Here is a 14606-nt window from a genome sequence, read left to right as displayed (position 1 = left end):
AACCTTCTGGTCTTTGCTTAAATGTCATCTTCTCTGTGAGGTGTTCTCTGAGCACCTTATTTAAAATGTAACTCTCTCCCCCCATCCCTCTCATCTTATTCTGTTTAGCAGTAATAACCATGTGATTTACTATATATTTTATTGTCATTATCTCCTACAAGAATGTACGTTCCTAAATGACAAGATTGGGTCTTTTTTTTTCCTTCTGTTTTGCCGACTACTGTTCAGTTTTATACTCAGCATCTAGAAGAGGTTCTAGCACAGAAAAGTAGAACCTGCCATAGTTTAGGTTTATGACACATCTGAAAGGTTTTATATTCTTTTTCAAGTAGTCCATTTTTGCCAAATATAACTATAGATAATCCACACAGCATGAGCTTAATATGATGGAAAAGTGTTTCACTTGTTTCAAATTTATTTGAATGTTATATGCTTATGTAGAGGTACTCGGTACTAAATCCTTTTCACTGGATTCAAATTTACATTTCATTCATTTCCAAAGAGAAGAAGAAATTATCAGACAAAAGCAAACCTAAACTAAAACCTTTCAGTGAACAATGCAAATATACTTCACTGCATTAAATTTTAGCTAAGATGAGAACAAGGTTCAGATACACTGGGATTATTTTTTTTTCAGTTTTGAAGTGAGAAACATTTCTTACTTGTATCTTATTTTCTATCCCCGTGACAACTTAGCAGATAACTCTGTCTCTTCTTTATAAAACAAAAAACAAACAAACAAAAAAGAATTCTGGAAACTATGAGTTTGCTTAAAAATATTATCAAAATGACAAGAGGGACACGTTATATTATCAAAAGGATATGCTGTCTTTTTTGATACTGTAGGAGACTAGTCATGAGAAATAGCAAGTTATAGACAAAGTAAAATACACACTTACACTTTATTATTTTTTCTGATCAAATTTTGGAAAACAAAATGTTGAGAGCCAAAAAATCATTTAAAATCTGCTTTCGAAGAAATTCTAACATAGTGAGATAACTCTTAGTAAAAAAGTCTGGTTGTAAGATGTGGATGCATAATTTAATATTTATGATCAATGTGGCTTTTAAAAAGCCACAGAACCATAGCACCTTTCAAGTTGGACAAAATGGTTCATAAATAATGTTATGAATGCCATTTGCCAAAATAAGACTTTCCAGTGATTTTTTCTCATTAGATTTATTAGACTCTGACTTGGAGTCCAAATAAGAAAACCAGAGGCTTTTTCCTCTTTCCTATTATAGACTTAAACATGCTGCTTTTGCCACTATAGTTTTAAAATGTTTAAATGTTAATGCTTCTTTGTTTTTTTCAATACCATAGTACTAAAAGACAAAACACACACACACAAAAAAACTATGAAATAAAGCATTTCAGGGTAAGTGATAAAATTCCAAAAATTCCCGGGTTTTTGCTGTTGATAAAAGAATTAATTTTTGAAAACATGTACAATCAGCCAAGTGGACTCACCTGTCTTTGCATCTTTCCAGTCATCTGAAAGGATAGTTTTGGTCTGAATAGTGTATTTAGATATAGGACTGTGATTGTCTGAACCACGGCTCCAAGTAAGTGCCACAGAAGTGGCTCTAATGTCTTCTATTCTGAGGCCACCTGGAGGGCCTGGAGGACCTGAAATGAAAATTTAAGCAGTGGATCAAGGAGTTTCCTGGTTAGCAAAATTAAGCACACACTAGAACAAAAATTATCCTCCTTGCAATTAATCTAAGGAGTATTTATAAAATATAATGGGTTGCCACATTACCTTTAAATATAAACTACAGGAAGTGATAATATTACCAATCATGATGGTTTTCAATGAATTATTTCACGATGCTTCTTTTTAAAGAAGTAGATTAATACTTTCTTTAAAATGGCATTATTCTCAGGATACATACGTAAATATTTGGCCCATAAAATGCAATTGGCATCACTGGGGTTTAAGACAGATTCTAGCATAGTGAGATTTCATGAATTCTTGCTGAATGCATGAATCCGAGACAGGGTCAAATTTCAGTCCAGATGTGAGAAAAGTAAGTCAAATGTTTCATTCTGCCTCCCCCAAATGGAACAAATGAAGATTTCTTACAACTCTAAATGTTATGGGTAATTGACATCACTTGGTATGGAAATTCCAGGGCATGATTTTATGTTCATTTTGGATAATAAACTTCATGTTAGTTATAGGCATATGCAGTATTAAAAGAAATGCTTTGACTTGTATAAATGCAGAAAATAATTGCCAACTGAAATGTATACCATGAATGCTCTGAAGTATCAAATTACACACTGAAGAGTGTAGGACAGAATTATTACTGTAGAAACCAACACAGTATGAAAATAGATTTTCATAGATGCTAACCAAATAATAATAATATTATTCCTTTATCTACTAAACTGAGAACACTGCACTGGGTAGTTGAGATGAAAAGATAAACAAGATACAACTTTCGGGCTTCAAAGAGCTCTTTGTCTCAAAGAGGATGAAATGGAATTAGGAAACAAATATCTACAATAGAAAGTAGTAAATGCCATGATATATTTAAGATACTTACATTTTGCATTACAATTTCTTTGGTCTGTTATTAAAAAATAATTTTAAAAGTTCTTTAAATGGTAAAGTGGCATCTATGACTTACAATGCTTACAAAGTTTCTCAGTTAATAGATAACTCCCAGAATAGACATTTCAGAAAATGCCATTACCAGTTTTCTTTGGTACCAGATAGGAATCAGTCTACATATTGAATGCAATAATTTATTAAAAAAAAAAAACCTTCAGTAAATTGACATCTTGCCAATTTTCTTATAGTTGTTCCCAAGAGGAAAGAGTGTTTGTAGATCAACACAAATGTGTCACCACTATTAGTAAAAATAACACAAAGCATACCTTGTTGATGGTAGTAAATTTTATTATTTGGAAATATAGCATCAATAAAATAAAGGTAAATGAAGTTTTATATATATTTACTATCTATAAGAGTATAGTTATACTTCTTGATGTTAACTTAAAAGTAAGAACAATGAATCTTCTAAAATAAATTAAAGTAGATAAATACAAGATTACATTCTATTCAGAAAGAACACAGTACATTTCTCATGTCTAAAAACCACACAAATATAATGCATATTCTTGGTCAAAACTGAGTTCATTATAATATAAGGCATCATCCCAAGTCAATTGAATTTCACAATTTTCATCAGTGAAAAACATCATTTCCCTGGTGCTATTCTCTGAAGTTCTTGATGTGTCAAATGACTAATACTTCAAAAAGTTCAGATTAGAGACACATGTTATTAGAGTATTTGTTGGGACATTATATGCATAGAAATTTATTTCATTGAAAAGCAGTGTTGTTAAGCAAAGCATTGTAATTATATGTGTCTCTTTCTGTTCTCTGATATATTTCTGGCCTATAGTGGACCCTTAATAAATATCTGATGAATGCAGAAATGAAATGGTCAAAATCTTCACAAAGTTCTATGAACATAATATTCATCCACAATATAATCTCTTTTCTCCTACTTGCCTTGAAATACTATGTAAATGAAAAGGAGTAAATTTCATTGACTAAATGATAGGAGGTTGCTTGATGTCCACAAAACCCTAGTGTGGCACTATTACTTGGCAATGGTTCAACTGATATGAATGGTTCATACAACAAGAGAGATAAACACATACTGTTATAAAGCATGGGCATTCCCACTACTTGGTATATACCCCCAAAAGTTGAAAGCAGGTACTTGAATAGATATTTGTACATCAGTGTTTATAGCAGCATTACTCACAATAGCCAAAAGTAGAAGCAACCCACCAAGTGCCCATCAACAGATGAATGGATTAACAAAAAGTGGTATACATACACGGACTATTATTCAGCTGTAAAAAGGAAGGAAGTTCTGAAACATGCTACAATATGAATGCATCTTGAGGATACCAGGTTGAGTGAAATCAGCTATAGGCAAAAAGACAAATATGATCTCACATACATAAATAACTAGAATAAGCAAATTTTATAAGATACATAGTAGATCACAGATACCAGAAACCAGGGGAGAGGGGTGGGGTGGGGGGAAGTTAATACTCAATGGACGCAGAGTTTCTTTTTGGGGTGATGAAAAGTTGGGGTAATGGCAGCACAATATTGTGAATGTAATTAAGACCGCTGAGCAGCGCACATGAAAGTGATAAAAATGGGAAAATTTGAGTCATACATATATATTTGAGTCATATATATACATATATACGTACATATATTACTACAATAAAAAACTAAAAAGTAAAACATGAATATTAGAGTTAAAATAGGTTTGGCTTTAAACGTTGTGCTCTGAAATTTGGTTGTTTTCCCTTGGGCAAGTTTCTTAAATTTTCTAAGCTCTGGTTTCCTCATCTGTAAAATAGGAATAATAAAAATTGACCATGTAGAGTTGTCGTGAGGCTAGAAATAACATCTGCAAAGAATGAAGCAACTAAATCTGGCTCATGGAAAACTCTCAGTAAACCTTAACTATCATTAACATTAGCATCCTTATTTCTTAGGAGCTTTTTGGGGATCTGAATTGCCTGGCAAGAGCAATTATTAGTACTCGTTAATAACTGGCAGAGATCCATTGACCAGATTTCACTTACCCACTCCCTGTCACTTAAAAGAAAGTAGGGACCTCAGAAAGCAAAATGTTTTCTGATAAATCTGATGTAGGTGAGGAGAAGTTTGGGATGTGAGGGTACTTTAGTGTGTAGTGAGCAGTTTATATGTAGCAAAGATAGATGTGTGATACTCTTCAATGGAGAGAAAAGTGTTTATATGGTGGAAAATAAAATAAGGCAGCTATTTGTTCCTTGGCACAAAGGAAAGCATTTCAGGGCTGGCCACCCTTCTGACTCTTTTGTCAATGAAAAAAAAAAAAATGGGACATACTCCTGATGCTGCATTTCTCTTTTTTTTTTTTTTTAGCTCTCATCACTGTGCAATTACTTGCAAGAATGAAGAGTTGAAAAGAAGGAAAATGCAAGCAAATTGACTGTTACATGCAGCTTACTTTATTAATACTCTGTTGATTTCTCTTTCTATTTTGTTAGGTGGTCCTCGAGCAGGTGGTAAATCATTTCAAAGAACACTTGTTACAGTAAAGTTAAATTGTAATGTAACAGAGAAATTGCTCATACGGAAAGGATTTTTGGAATTTGATCTGCATTTTAAATGCCTAGAAACATTAGATGGCAAATTATTTTAGTCTTCCATTTTATTTCTTTCTTTTGTTTTTATCATTAAAGACCTTAGGTGTGTGTGTGTGGGGGGTACTGGTGGAAATTAGAATGTTTCTCTGACAGCCTTGGCAAGGTAATTTTCACCAAGTCTTTCCTCTACCATTAAATATGTAGGGTACTGGAAAGGGAAGAAAGTGAGGAGAGAAAAACAAAGACATGGAGGCTGGGGTAGAAAGTTATTTAAAATATGCTTTTTGTTTTCCTTTTTGAAGACAATTTCATCTTCACGTCTCTCCTGTTACCACATGCCCTGGAGTTTCTGAAATGCTTTCTACTAAGCTCATATATTGTATCCAAAAGACTGTGCTCTAATTTTTGTTTCCTGATTCTTCCAAATACTGACAAAATGTCAAGAAGAGTGGACAAGCTTATGTTAGGCATATGTGGCTGACCGATTTCCTCTTTCATAAAATAAACAGTAAAAATTCCAGTGCTGATTCTTTGCATCTTTATTTCCTATTCAGATCATAGTGTTATACTGCCGTCTCTTTTTTGGGCCACCTTTCTGTACATCTTCAGGCCTCCACTGGGGACTGTTTTTCCATTTTTATTTGTATTACCCTATCTTTTATGATTCTTGTTTCTCACTATATTCTTTCTCTATAGTTTTAAAATTTGCTTTAAACTCAATTTTTCTTTATTTTTTCATCTCCAGACCTTACTTCTAAAAAATTTACATCATTCTTTAAAAATTTAACTCTTTTGAAAACCAAATCTGAAGACTATGTGGATGACCTTTCCCTGGTGAAACCAGAGAGTAGAAAAGAAAACTAACAGGAAAAAAAAAATGAAGCTAAAGATGCTGCGAACTGTATTAGATGGTGGAATTTCTCTGCCATTAAAGGAGTTTAAGTAGAAACTGGAAGATTTCATAAGGATAGCAAGACTAAATTCAGTATTTTGATAGCAATTGGATTAATAGTCCCTAAAGCATCTTTTAACTCTTTGATTCTGTGTTCATTGAATAGATTCTTAAAAGCCATGTAGTACAAATAGTAAAGTGTGGAAAGGAGAATTTCCCATTGTGAAGCTAATAATGAAATGTAAAATAAACACTTGATGTGATTGCAATAGACTAAGTGGGGATTGAAGGCAAATGAATGGTAACAGATTTTTGTTCTATATTACTATTCATTTTGCCTTTAATCCGTTTGTTGAATTTTTTTTTTGGAGCAGGAAGTGTGTGGACTGGGAATCGAACCCAGGTCTCCCCCAGGGCAGACGAGAATTATACCACTGAACTACCCTCGTATCCCTTTGTAATAGATTTTAAAAATAATCTGAATGATTATTTTATTGGAAATATAATCTAATTATATTAAGTGCTTATCTAATTAGTTACTTAAATAAAATCTAAGTTATTATTTATTTGAGCTACCTATGGAGTTCTATGTAAAGTGAAAATTAGACAATATTATCCATTCAATTAAAATAGGAGCTGAGTAAAGGAAAATATACTTGATTGTTGTACCAAATTTTGGTTTCACTGATCCTTGACTTGTATCATTTTAGTTTTTAATACTCATCTCTGTAAGTGAGCCAGTTTGATCACGCTCAGTGTATGAGCCATTTGATTGCTTTTCCACATCCTGAACTATAATTCATGAGCAGAGTGGCAAAATTAATACCAACAGAGTTGGACGGTTTCCACAGATATGCTGGGAGAGCATCAGGATCGTGGGACGAAGGGGAGATTTTCCAGGAGAGACTAAAATGAGGCATTCTCCTATCATGTAATATCCTCCTCATATTTAGTTACATGTACACATGAACAGTTGATCAGAAATGCCTAACTACTCTCTATGAGAAATGTCTATGAAAAATTATTGCTATCTTGATATTTTTTATTTTTAATTGATATTAAAATGATAAGCGATTGTGTCACATTCTAGCCAATACTGAGTTTCTTTTGGGGCATTGTTCAACTCAAAATCCAGTTGTATAAATTCTCGCCTGCCATGCCGGAGACCCGGGTTCGATTCCTGGTGTCTGCTCATGTGAAAAAAAAAAAAAGAAATCCACTTGTATAGTAATAATACACAGTCCTGAATGTATGCATTACATTAAGCACTGCTGATAAGGGCCACCCACTTTAACAAGGCAGCCCAGAAATTCTTATATAATGCTTAATTTTATATTCTTCACATACAAGCTTCCAAATGGGAGGAATCCCAAGACCATAGATGAGAGAACTCTGTACTCTAACAATGGGAGATTCATGTATAATTTTAGATGTTGGAACTTATGGTAAAAATGATTCGTTTCAGAGGAAAAGAACAGAAAGATTTATATTTTAGAGTAGTGCTGTGCAGAAAGATTAAATAAGGGCAAAGGCTGAAGATCAACTTAATAAAACATTTTAAACACTTGTAGAGTTAAATGACTGGCTTTTCTTCATTCCAAACCAGGCTCAGAAGAGATTTGACTATACAGCTCCATTTTTCATTCTTCAATTGTTTGTTCTGAGCTAACAGTACCTTCCTAGCTGTATTGTTGGCTTCTTGAAATTACATTTCGTGTGTGTGTGTGTGCACGTGTGTGATTGCATGTGTGTGTGTGTTGCCCATAAAGATTTTTGTCTTGAGCTCCACGTACAAACCAATACATTGATTGATACGTATAAGTCAAGATGGAGTTCCTGTGTGGCTTATTATTAACTATCCTTCTGTGAGATTACCGATTGAGAATTCTCCATTAGCTCTCACCTAGGGGAGATAATGTTTATCGAGGTCCCTTTTAATGATTTAGTATGGTAGGCTTTTCAAAGTCTGTCAAAGGAGTCTATAAATAATTGCTGAAGCTTGTCACTTTTTCCCAAATGAAGGTGTGCGGAATGGGTCAGCATAGTCTTCTTTCTTGTGCTCAAAGCAGAGTCCTAATTTCCACATCTGTGTACTTCCTAACTTTCTCTGGGTACTCAATGTTGTTATTAAATTACTGACTATAGGCAAAGGATGGAAACATTTCAATACATGATGTAGAACACGCAGATTTTAGAGCTCACTTAACCCAACATCTATACATTTTACAAAAAGGATGCTGAAGTCTAGAAAGGCATTGCCGAAATCACAAGGCTGTTCCTTAGCAGAATGCAGAGTCAAGGAAAGAGACTAGATTTCCTAGTGTAACACACCATGAATGAGGAAAAGCCTGTCTGCAAATCGTCAGTTCCAGATCATGCAGTCCACATATGCCTGTCTGTGAAAGACCTCCAAAGAACTACCTGAACACTGAAAAGTTCCCACAGTGGTTCTCTTGCATACTTTGCTATTATTCAATCAAGTTATGAACTCATAAGAAAATAAAACCTATATGACATAAAATTATTAGTGAATGAAAAAAGGGAAATCTATACTGTATATATAATAGTAACAGTAATATAATTTAATGAGTACTTATATCTCAGCCACTATTAAATCTTTTATAATTCTCACCAATATTCCTAGGTGGCAGGTGTTATTATTACCCCTAGTTTACACAGGAGGAAACACAGACATGTAGAGATTAAATAGAATGACAAAGATCATGCAGCTGGAAAATGGGAAGTTTATCTTAAGCCAAAAAATGTTCAGTTAAAAGCAACATTATCAGGATCAAATTCAAGACTGGTATTAACTGTTTTCTACTGGAGATATTTCTTCTTATGTAGAATATGAATTACTTGGACACAAATGTATATATTAAGGAAAATGACAAAATGTTTACATGAATCATAGCTTTCCAAATCTTTGATCTGTTGACTCAGAAAGTGGAGATAAATGCATCACCCATTTATAAATTCATATTCAAACATTCTCAGTCTTTTTAAACTATCAAAAAGGTATGTGTTACTCTTTCCTGGGTTTTATAATGTTTTCTAATGTTTCTGGGGGAAAAACACGTACATGTGAAAACACACGTGATTTCCACTCATTTCTCATTTATATATAAAGTAATTGGAAAGGAAAATTAATATAAGTACAATTATTTATTAAACATCATTTTTCCCTTTTAGAAATGCAGCAATATTCAGAACAAAAAAAGTATCATCTCTGCTCACCAATTATAGGCTAACTTTATTTCCTCAAACAATAATTGTGATCCATTTTCTGGCAAGTCAATGGGATAGCGTATTTGAAATTGGTACTTCCCAGGATTAAACAGAACACATAACAACCCAGCCATCACTTGAGTCAGAGCCGTTCTTTGGGCAGTCACATGAATGTGCTCTCTCCCTCTTAAACGCCGACGAATTCTCCAAACAACTGTGATTGGACCTAGACCAAAAACGATTGGACCTTTTGGGATTCCCCTCCACATAGCCCACACATTTTATATAATAATATAAAGCTTGAAGTTTCAGAAATGGCAGAAGCAGGACAGAAATCCTGAAGCCATTCTCTTTTCTACTAGTAATTCCCAAGGAAGTAATAGAAGCCAAAGTAACACACTACATGAAAATATCCTGTGGTTCACTGTTTAGTTTCTACTAAAATAGCAAATTTTAAAGTTTAAACACCTCAGGGAAACAAAAACTTTTCAGAACAAATTACCTCCCCTTTCAAATAAAATAACTCATAAAGGGCATTGCTGGGAAAGAAAGAACATCAAGTGAATTAGGGCAAGTGGCTTCAATTGTATCAGGGCGGGTGGCTGCCTCATTATTGAGATATAAGCCATTTAAAGTGCCTTAATATGACCAGCCTATTCTTGCTCTGAAAATTAGTTGAAACAGTGGCTGTATTATAATGGTACAAAAAAAATCACAAGTCAATATTGTGTGATCTCAGTAATGTTTAAGTTACACTAAGGTGAAAATGAATATCAGATATCTCTACCATTTAATAGGAGTCTGGCACTTTTAAACCTCTGGCATTGATAAAGGTGAACTTAAATCCCAATTAGAAATGAGAATGAGGCTGAAGGGAGGTAAATGAATCACTCTTAATTCTTCTATTTGATATCAATATAGTATTTGAACTATTTTCTCCCTTTCCTGGCACCAGCTGTCCCTCTCATGTGGTTTCCTTTCTAACTTGTATTTTTCCTTTCCAAAACTATATTCCTCTCTGGTCTTGGTGTGTAATTTCAGCCATGGGCAAGGCAGGAAGGTACCCACAATGATGACTCATGCTCACGTCTCCATGATGGTCTTTATAGAAACATCAAGAGCCTCCAATTTGAAGTATCTTATTAAAATGGTCTCGGACCTGGCTCTTGACTTTAAACTCTACAATAGTTCTTTCTGTGACAATAATTGTGACAAGAAAACATAAACAATGTAAATAAGTAACATCTTGAGTCAGAGACATTTACTCTTTAATATGACTGATAGATCACTTTAAAAATTAAGCGATATAAAGAAATAAAAAATAAGTGATATATATTGACTTAAGAATGAAATCCATATTCTGCAAAGCTTTCCCAGAAGTTCTTCTAACCTCAGAGGGGGTTGCTAAATGAGGAGTCCATATAATATGCCCTCCCTATATATAAACCTAAGAAGAAAAAAACTATATTTCTCTGAAGAAATAAGAATTCTAATCATGTCTCTGTCCGAAGTGGAAAAGGAAAAACATTTTCAAACAACGAAATTTAAAGAGTTCCAGAATGACTTATGTACACTTCAATTTGAATCCTCCACTTCTGCCCAAGTCCTTCTGATAAAAGCATCAATCTCCAACCAAAAGATAAGAGCCAAGCAGGCTGATGGTAGCAGTTATGAAAATTAAATGTGCACGCATGCTGGTAATGGCCTGATTGTCTTCACTTAAATCTGGCTACTGAGGTGTTAATTTCTTCCACATGCTGTCAATTTTCACTTCCCAATCCCAGGAATTGTTCCAAAAAACCCTACAGAGCCATAGGCAATCTTCAGTTGTTACTGCTGCTTTTCATCCTTTCTTGCCAAAGAATATGTATGGCACTAGGCTAGAGAAGACTGCCATGATGATGCTCCTCTCTGTTTATGTCCTAATTAAGATGACTCATTAGTGAATTTGATAACAGCACAGACTATTACCTGCTTGGGTAAATTACCCCATTTACTGGCAACACTCCTGTATTAAAATTCACCAGTTTCTTATATATTTTTTTCAGATAATAAACTGATTTCTGAGATATTTCATTTTGAAAGAAAAACAGGACATGAACACATGAAAAAACTTCCATTTGGCCATAATAGGACACATTGGGTTAGTTCACTAGGCATTTTGCAGGAATTAGTGAAGTTGTATAATCATACTTTTAAATATCTTTCGGTTCAAAGTACGTTTAGAAGTTTGAAAAGGGAACATCCTCTAAGAACTAGGCTGGGGGTGGGAGGGAAACTGCAAAAGCTACAAGAATGAGTTAATTAGTAAAATCTAGTATAATATGTTAAAAAAAAAAAACCAAAAAGAGGCTTTCACACAAATGGTGAGTGTCAGCAATCATCAGGTTGGAGGCAGGCTTGCACAGACGGGGAGAAAGGGATCCAGCATGTTTTTCTCTCCATCTTTTCTGTTTTTACCTGCAAGAGGAAAGATCAAGGCTGAAGGGAGAGTGTGAATGCCCATTTAGGGGCAGGAAGCCGTGTTCTTAGGGGGTTTGTTGGGTAGACTGAAATGACGAACAAAGGAAAATAATCTCCTAGAGCTGGAGTTGAAGTCCAAAAGAGAGAGGCCCAAGAGACAAACTTTGGCCCCATCACATATCTCACTCTCATAAACAGTGACTAACTTCTAAAAACACGAGTTGTACCTGGACCTTTCTTCTTCAAAACAAAAGCAAAAACAAAACTCCTGGAGTCTTTGCGATTTCATTCCACCGAACACCAGTCTACCTACTAAAGCTTATACTTAGTACTTGAAGAGTTCTTACTGAGAAAAAGAGAGTACTGTGGATGAATTGAAGCAATAAATCTCAAAAGTTGGTCAGGCATTGGGGCTGGATGTCATGCGAGCTTGTGTCTTGAGTAATGTTACTTATTTTTATGACTATATATACATAAATAGTAAGCAAAGGGAAAAGATGCAAAGGAAAATTGTTTATAAAAAGTTGCCATGGGAAATATGTGAACTGTCACTATTATTACTCCTATATAAATATGGAATGTGAAGCTTAGAGTGATTAGCTGATGAGCCCAGGGCCACAGGATATTAAATAGGTAAACTGGATTTCTCACCCAGGTTTGCTTAACGCCAAAAGCCATACCATTTCCCTCAGAACATGTTGATATTTTTAACAATTGTATGTATATATTAATCAGCTATTTTATTACAGAAAACCATACAATTAACACGATGACCATCCACCTCCTTTACTTATCCACAACTAAAGATCATTTGGTTAGTAGACTTATGCCACTTAAAGCCACTGCTGTACCCTAGTGATTGTCCTTTCGAGAGGCGACATGGTAGCTTGGAAAATTTGCCTCTGACTGCTCATTGTAGGAATGATTTTTAAAAAAATGTTACAAAATTCATTCATCACAAGCATATGAGATTTCTAAGACTTATCTATGGGAATCAAAATTGCTAATTTTAAATAGATTCCTTTTTCTTCCCTTTTGAGTAAAGTTTTGGTGGTTTTTGTTGTATCGCCAATGTTTGCTTATTCAAGATCTGAGACTTTAAATCTGGAGAGAGAAGGTTATTGAAGGTTACCCAAAGTGCTTTCCTAAACTCCCTGCTCAGCGGAGTCCCATCTCCTTGAATGAGTTGCAGAAGTTTCCTGCCTCTGCAGAGAAATCATATAGTGGTCCCCTAAGGTGTTTAAACTCAGAACTCAGAATTTATTCCTATCAATTACAGTCCCTTAGTCCTGGAGAAACTCTCAGGAATGTGTGAAAGGTGTCGAGCTCTGGTTTTTGAGAGCCACTAAGACTGCAGGGAAAGTTCGGATCTTTAGTGTGACAGACCTGGGCTACTGGGTGGCACCCACATGAGGGGACTCTACACTCTGATGTGTTACAAGCAATTTGCTACTTATTTATAATATAGAAGTTTGTGCATCGTTTTTTTCTAAAAATAGAGCGGACACATGGTTATTTCTGCAATATCTTCACTCTCATTCATTTGCATCTCAGTGCATGTCCAAGAATGCCCTGGAAAACACAGCATGCCTACTACGTCACCTCTTCCAGTGTATGCAGAGAATGATCAATTCTGATGCCCAGCATTTGGCAATAAGTAATGCAAATAAAGATTGAGAATGACTCCCTGATGTTCTAATTTAATGAGCTGTCTTACATCAAATTTGGATAGCACAAGGTGATCTGTCACACACGCAAATGATCCCACGGTTTCCTTCAAGGAGGAAGTGGTGGAACAAACAACAAAACAGCTGAACTAGAAAGACGCCTAGAGTGATTCTACAGAGCAATTAGTAAAACTCTTTAACGTTTCTTTCTTAATCTTTGAAAACGTCTCCTTTAAACCCAGTAGTGATGTTGGGACTTAGAGGAGATATGAGGTAAGAGTAAATTCTAAGGGAAGATTAGATTCCCTGTAAATTCTTAATCTGGAGCTGAGTTTAGAGGGTAAAATTTTTTAGTCAATTTCTCTGTTCCCTCCAGGCTTCAGTGCAAAAATTTGTGACCTAATCAAATTCCCAGGGTGGTGAGGCCAGCAGTGGTAGGGATATGGGATGGTGGGAAGCCAGTCTGAAAAAGGCACCCCCAGGAAAGAACTGCATGTCCCTGAGATTTGAAATGACAAATCCCACAAAAATTGTACAGAATAAAATGGTTTTGCTTAAAAGTAATTTTAAATCATTAGGTATTTTCTCGGTTATTTTCTCAGTTACAAAGCTGTTTGCTTTTTGTTTACTAAAATGAGCTGAAAAGATGTTATGAAGACCTAATTACAAATAATCTAAAATTGTATTCTCTTCTCTAATTTAACTTGGAATTATCAATACTTCGGAATGTTTTAGGAGGATAATCTAATTAATCTGATCAAGGACACCATGCACTAGTAGCAATACAAAGATACAATACCAAGAAAAATAATTTGTCTGATTTCTACATTTGGGGCATTATACATCAATAGGTAACCGGCAAAGTAAGTTGATATAATGAACTTGGAGTGCTGATATCAGGCTGGGTACTGGCTTCATAATGTGATTGTTGAGGAACATTTTGCAAGTTCACAATATTTTTACTTTTTAACTCTTCTTTGTCTATAAGATGGGATTAACTGTCTTTGTCCTACCACCTTGCAGGAATTTTGTAAGAAGACAAGGTAAAATGTATAAGCTAGGACATGTACGAGTTACAATCTTTAAAAAAATAAAACACAAATCAAAATTCAAATGGACTAATTTTAGGCTTTAAATGGATATAAATTTAAAGCCATTTATATCAATTTATTTGCTA

General features: G+C 34.6%; 1 protein-coding gene across 8 annotated transcripts in view; it reads right to left on the bottom strand.

Annotated features, from left to right (window-relative positions):
- The window catches only part of CNTN1 (contactin 1), a 420382-nt gene that overhangs the window by 87664 nt on the left and 318112 nt on the right, over positions 1 to 14606 (bottom strand). For 7 of the 8 annotated variants that reach the window (XM_077170568.1, XM_077170574.1, XM_077170570.1 and 4 more), the window contains one exon: positions 1472 to 1630. In XM_077170568.1, coding sequence (XP_077026683.1) covers positions 1472 to 1630 — 159 coding nt within the window. Of the gene's footprint in view, positions 1 to 1471; positions 1631 to 11654; positions 11760 to 14606 lie in introns of those variants that run through there. The other variant, XM_077170576.1, reaches the window with a different exon arrangement.

Source organism: Tamandua tetradactyla, chromosome 7, assembly GCF_023851605.1.
Source record: "Tamandua tetradactyla isolate mTamTet1 chromosome 7, mTamTet1.pri, whole genome shotgun sequence".
NCBI classification, from domain to species: domain Eukaryota; kingdom Metazoa; phylum Chordata; class Mammalia; order Pilosa; family Myrmecophagidae; genus Tamandua; species Tamandua tetradactyla.
This window is presented reverse-complemented; position numbering and strand designations above follow the sequence as displayed.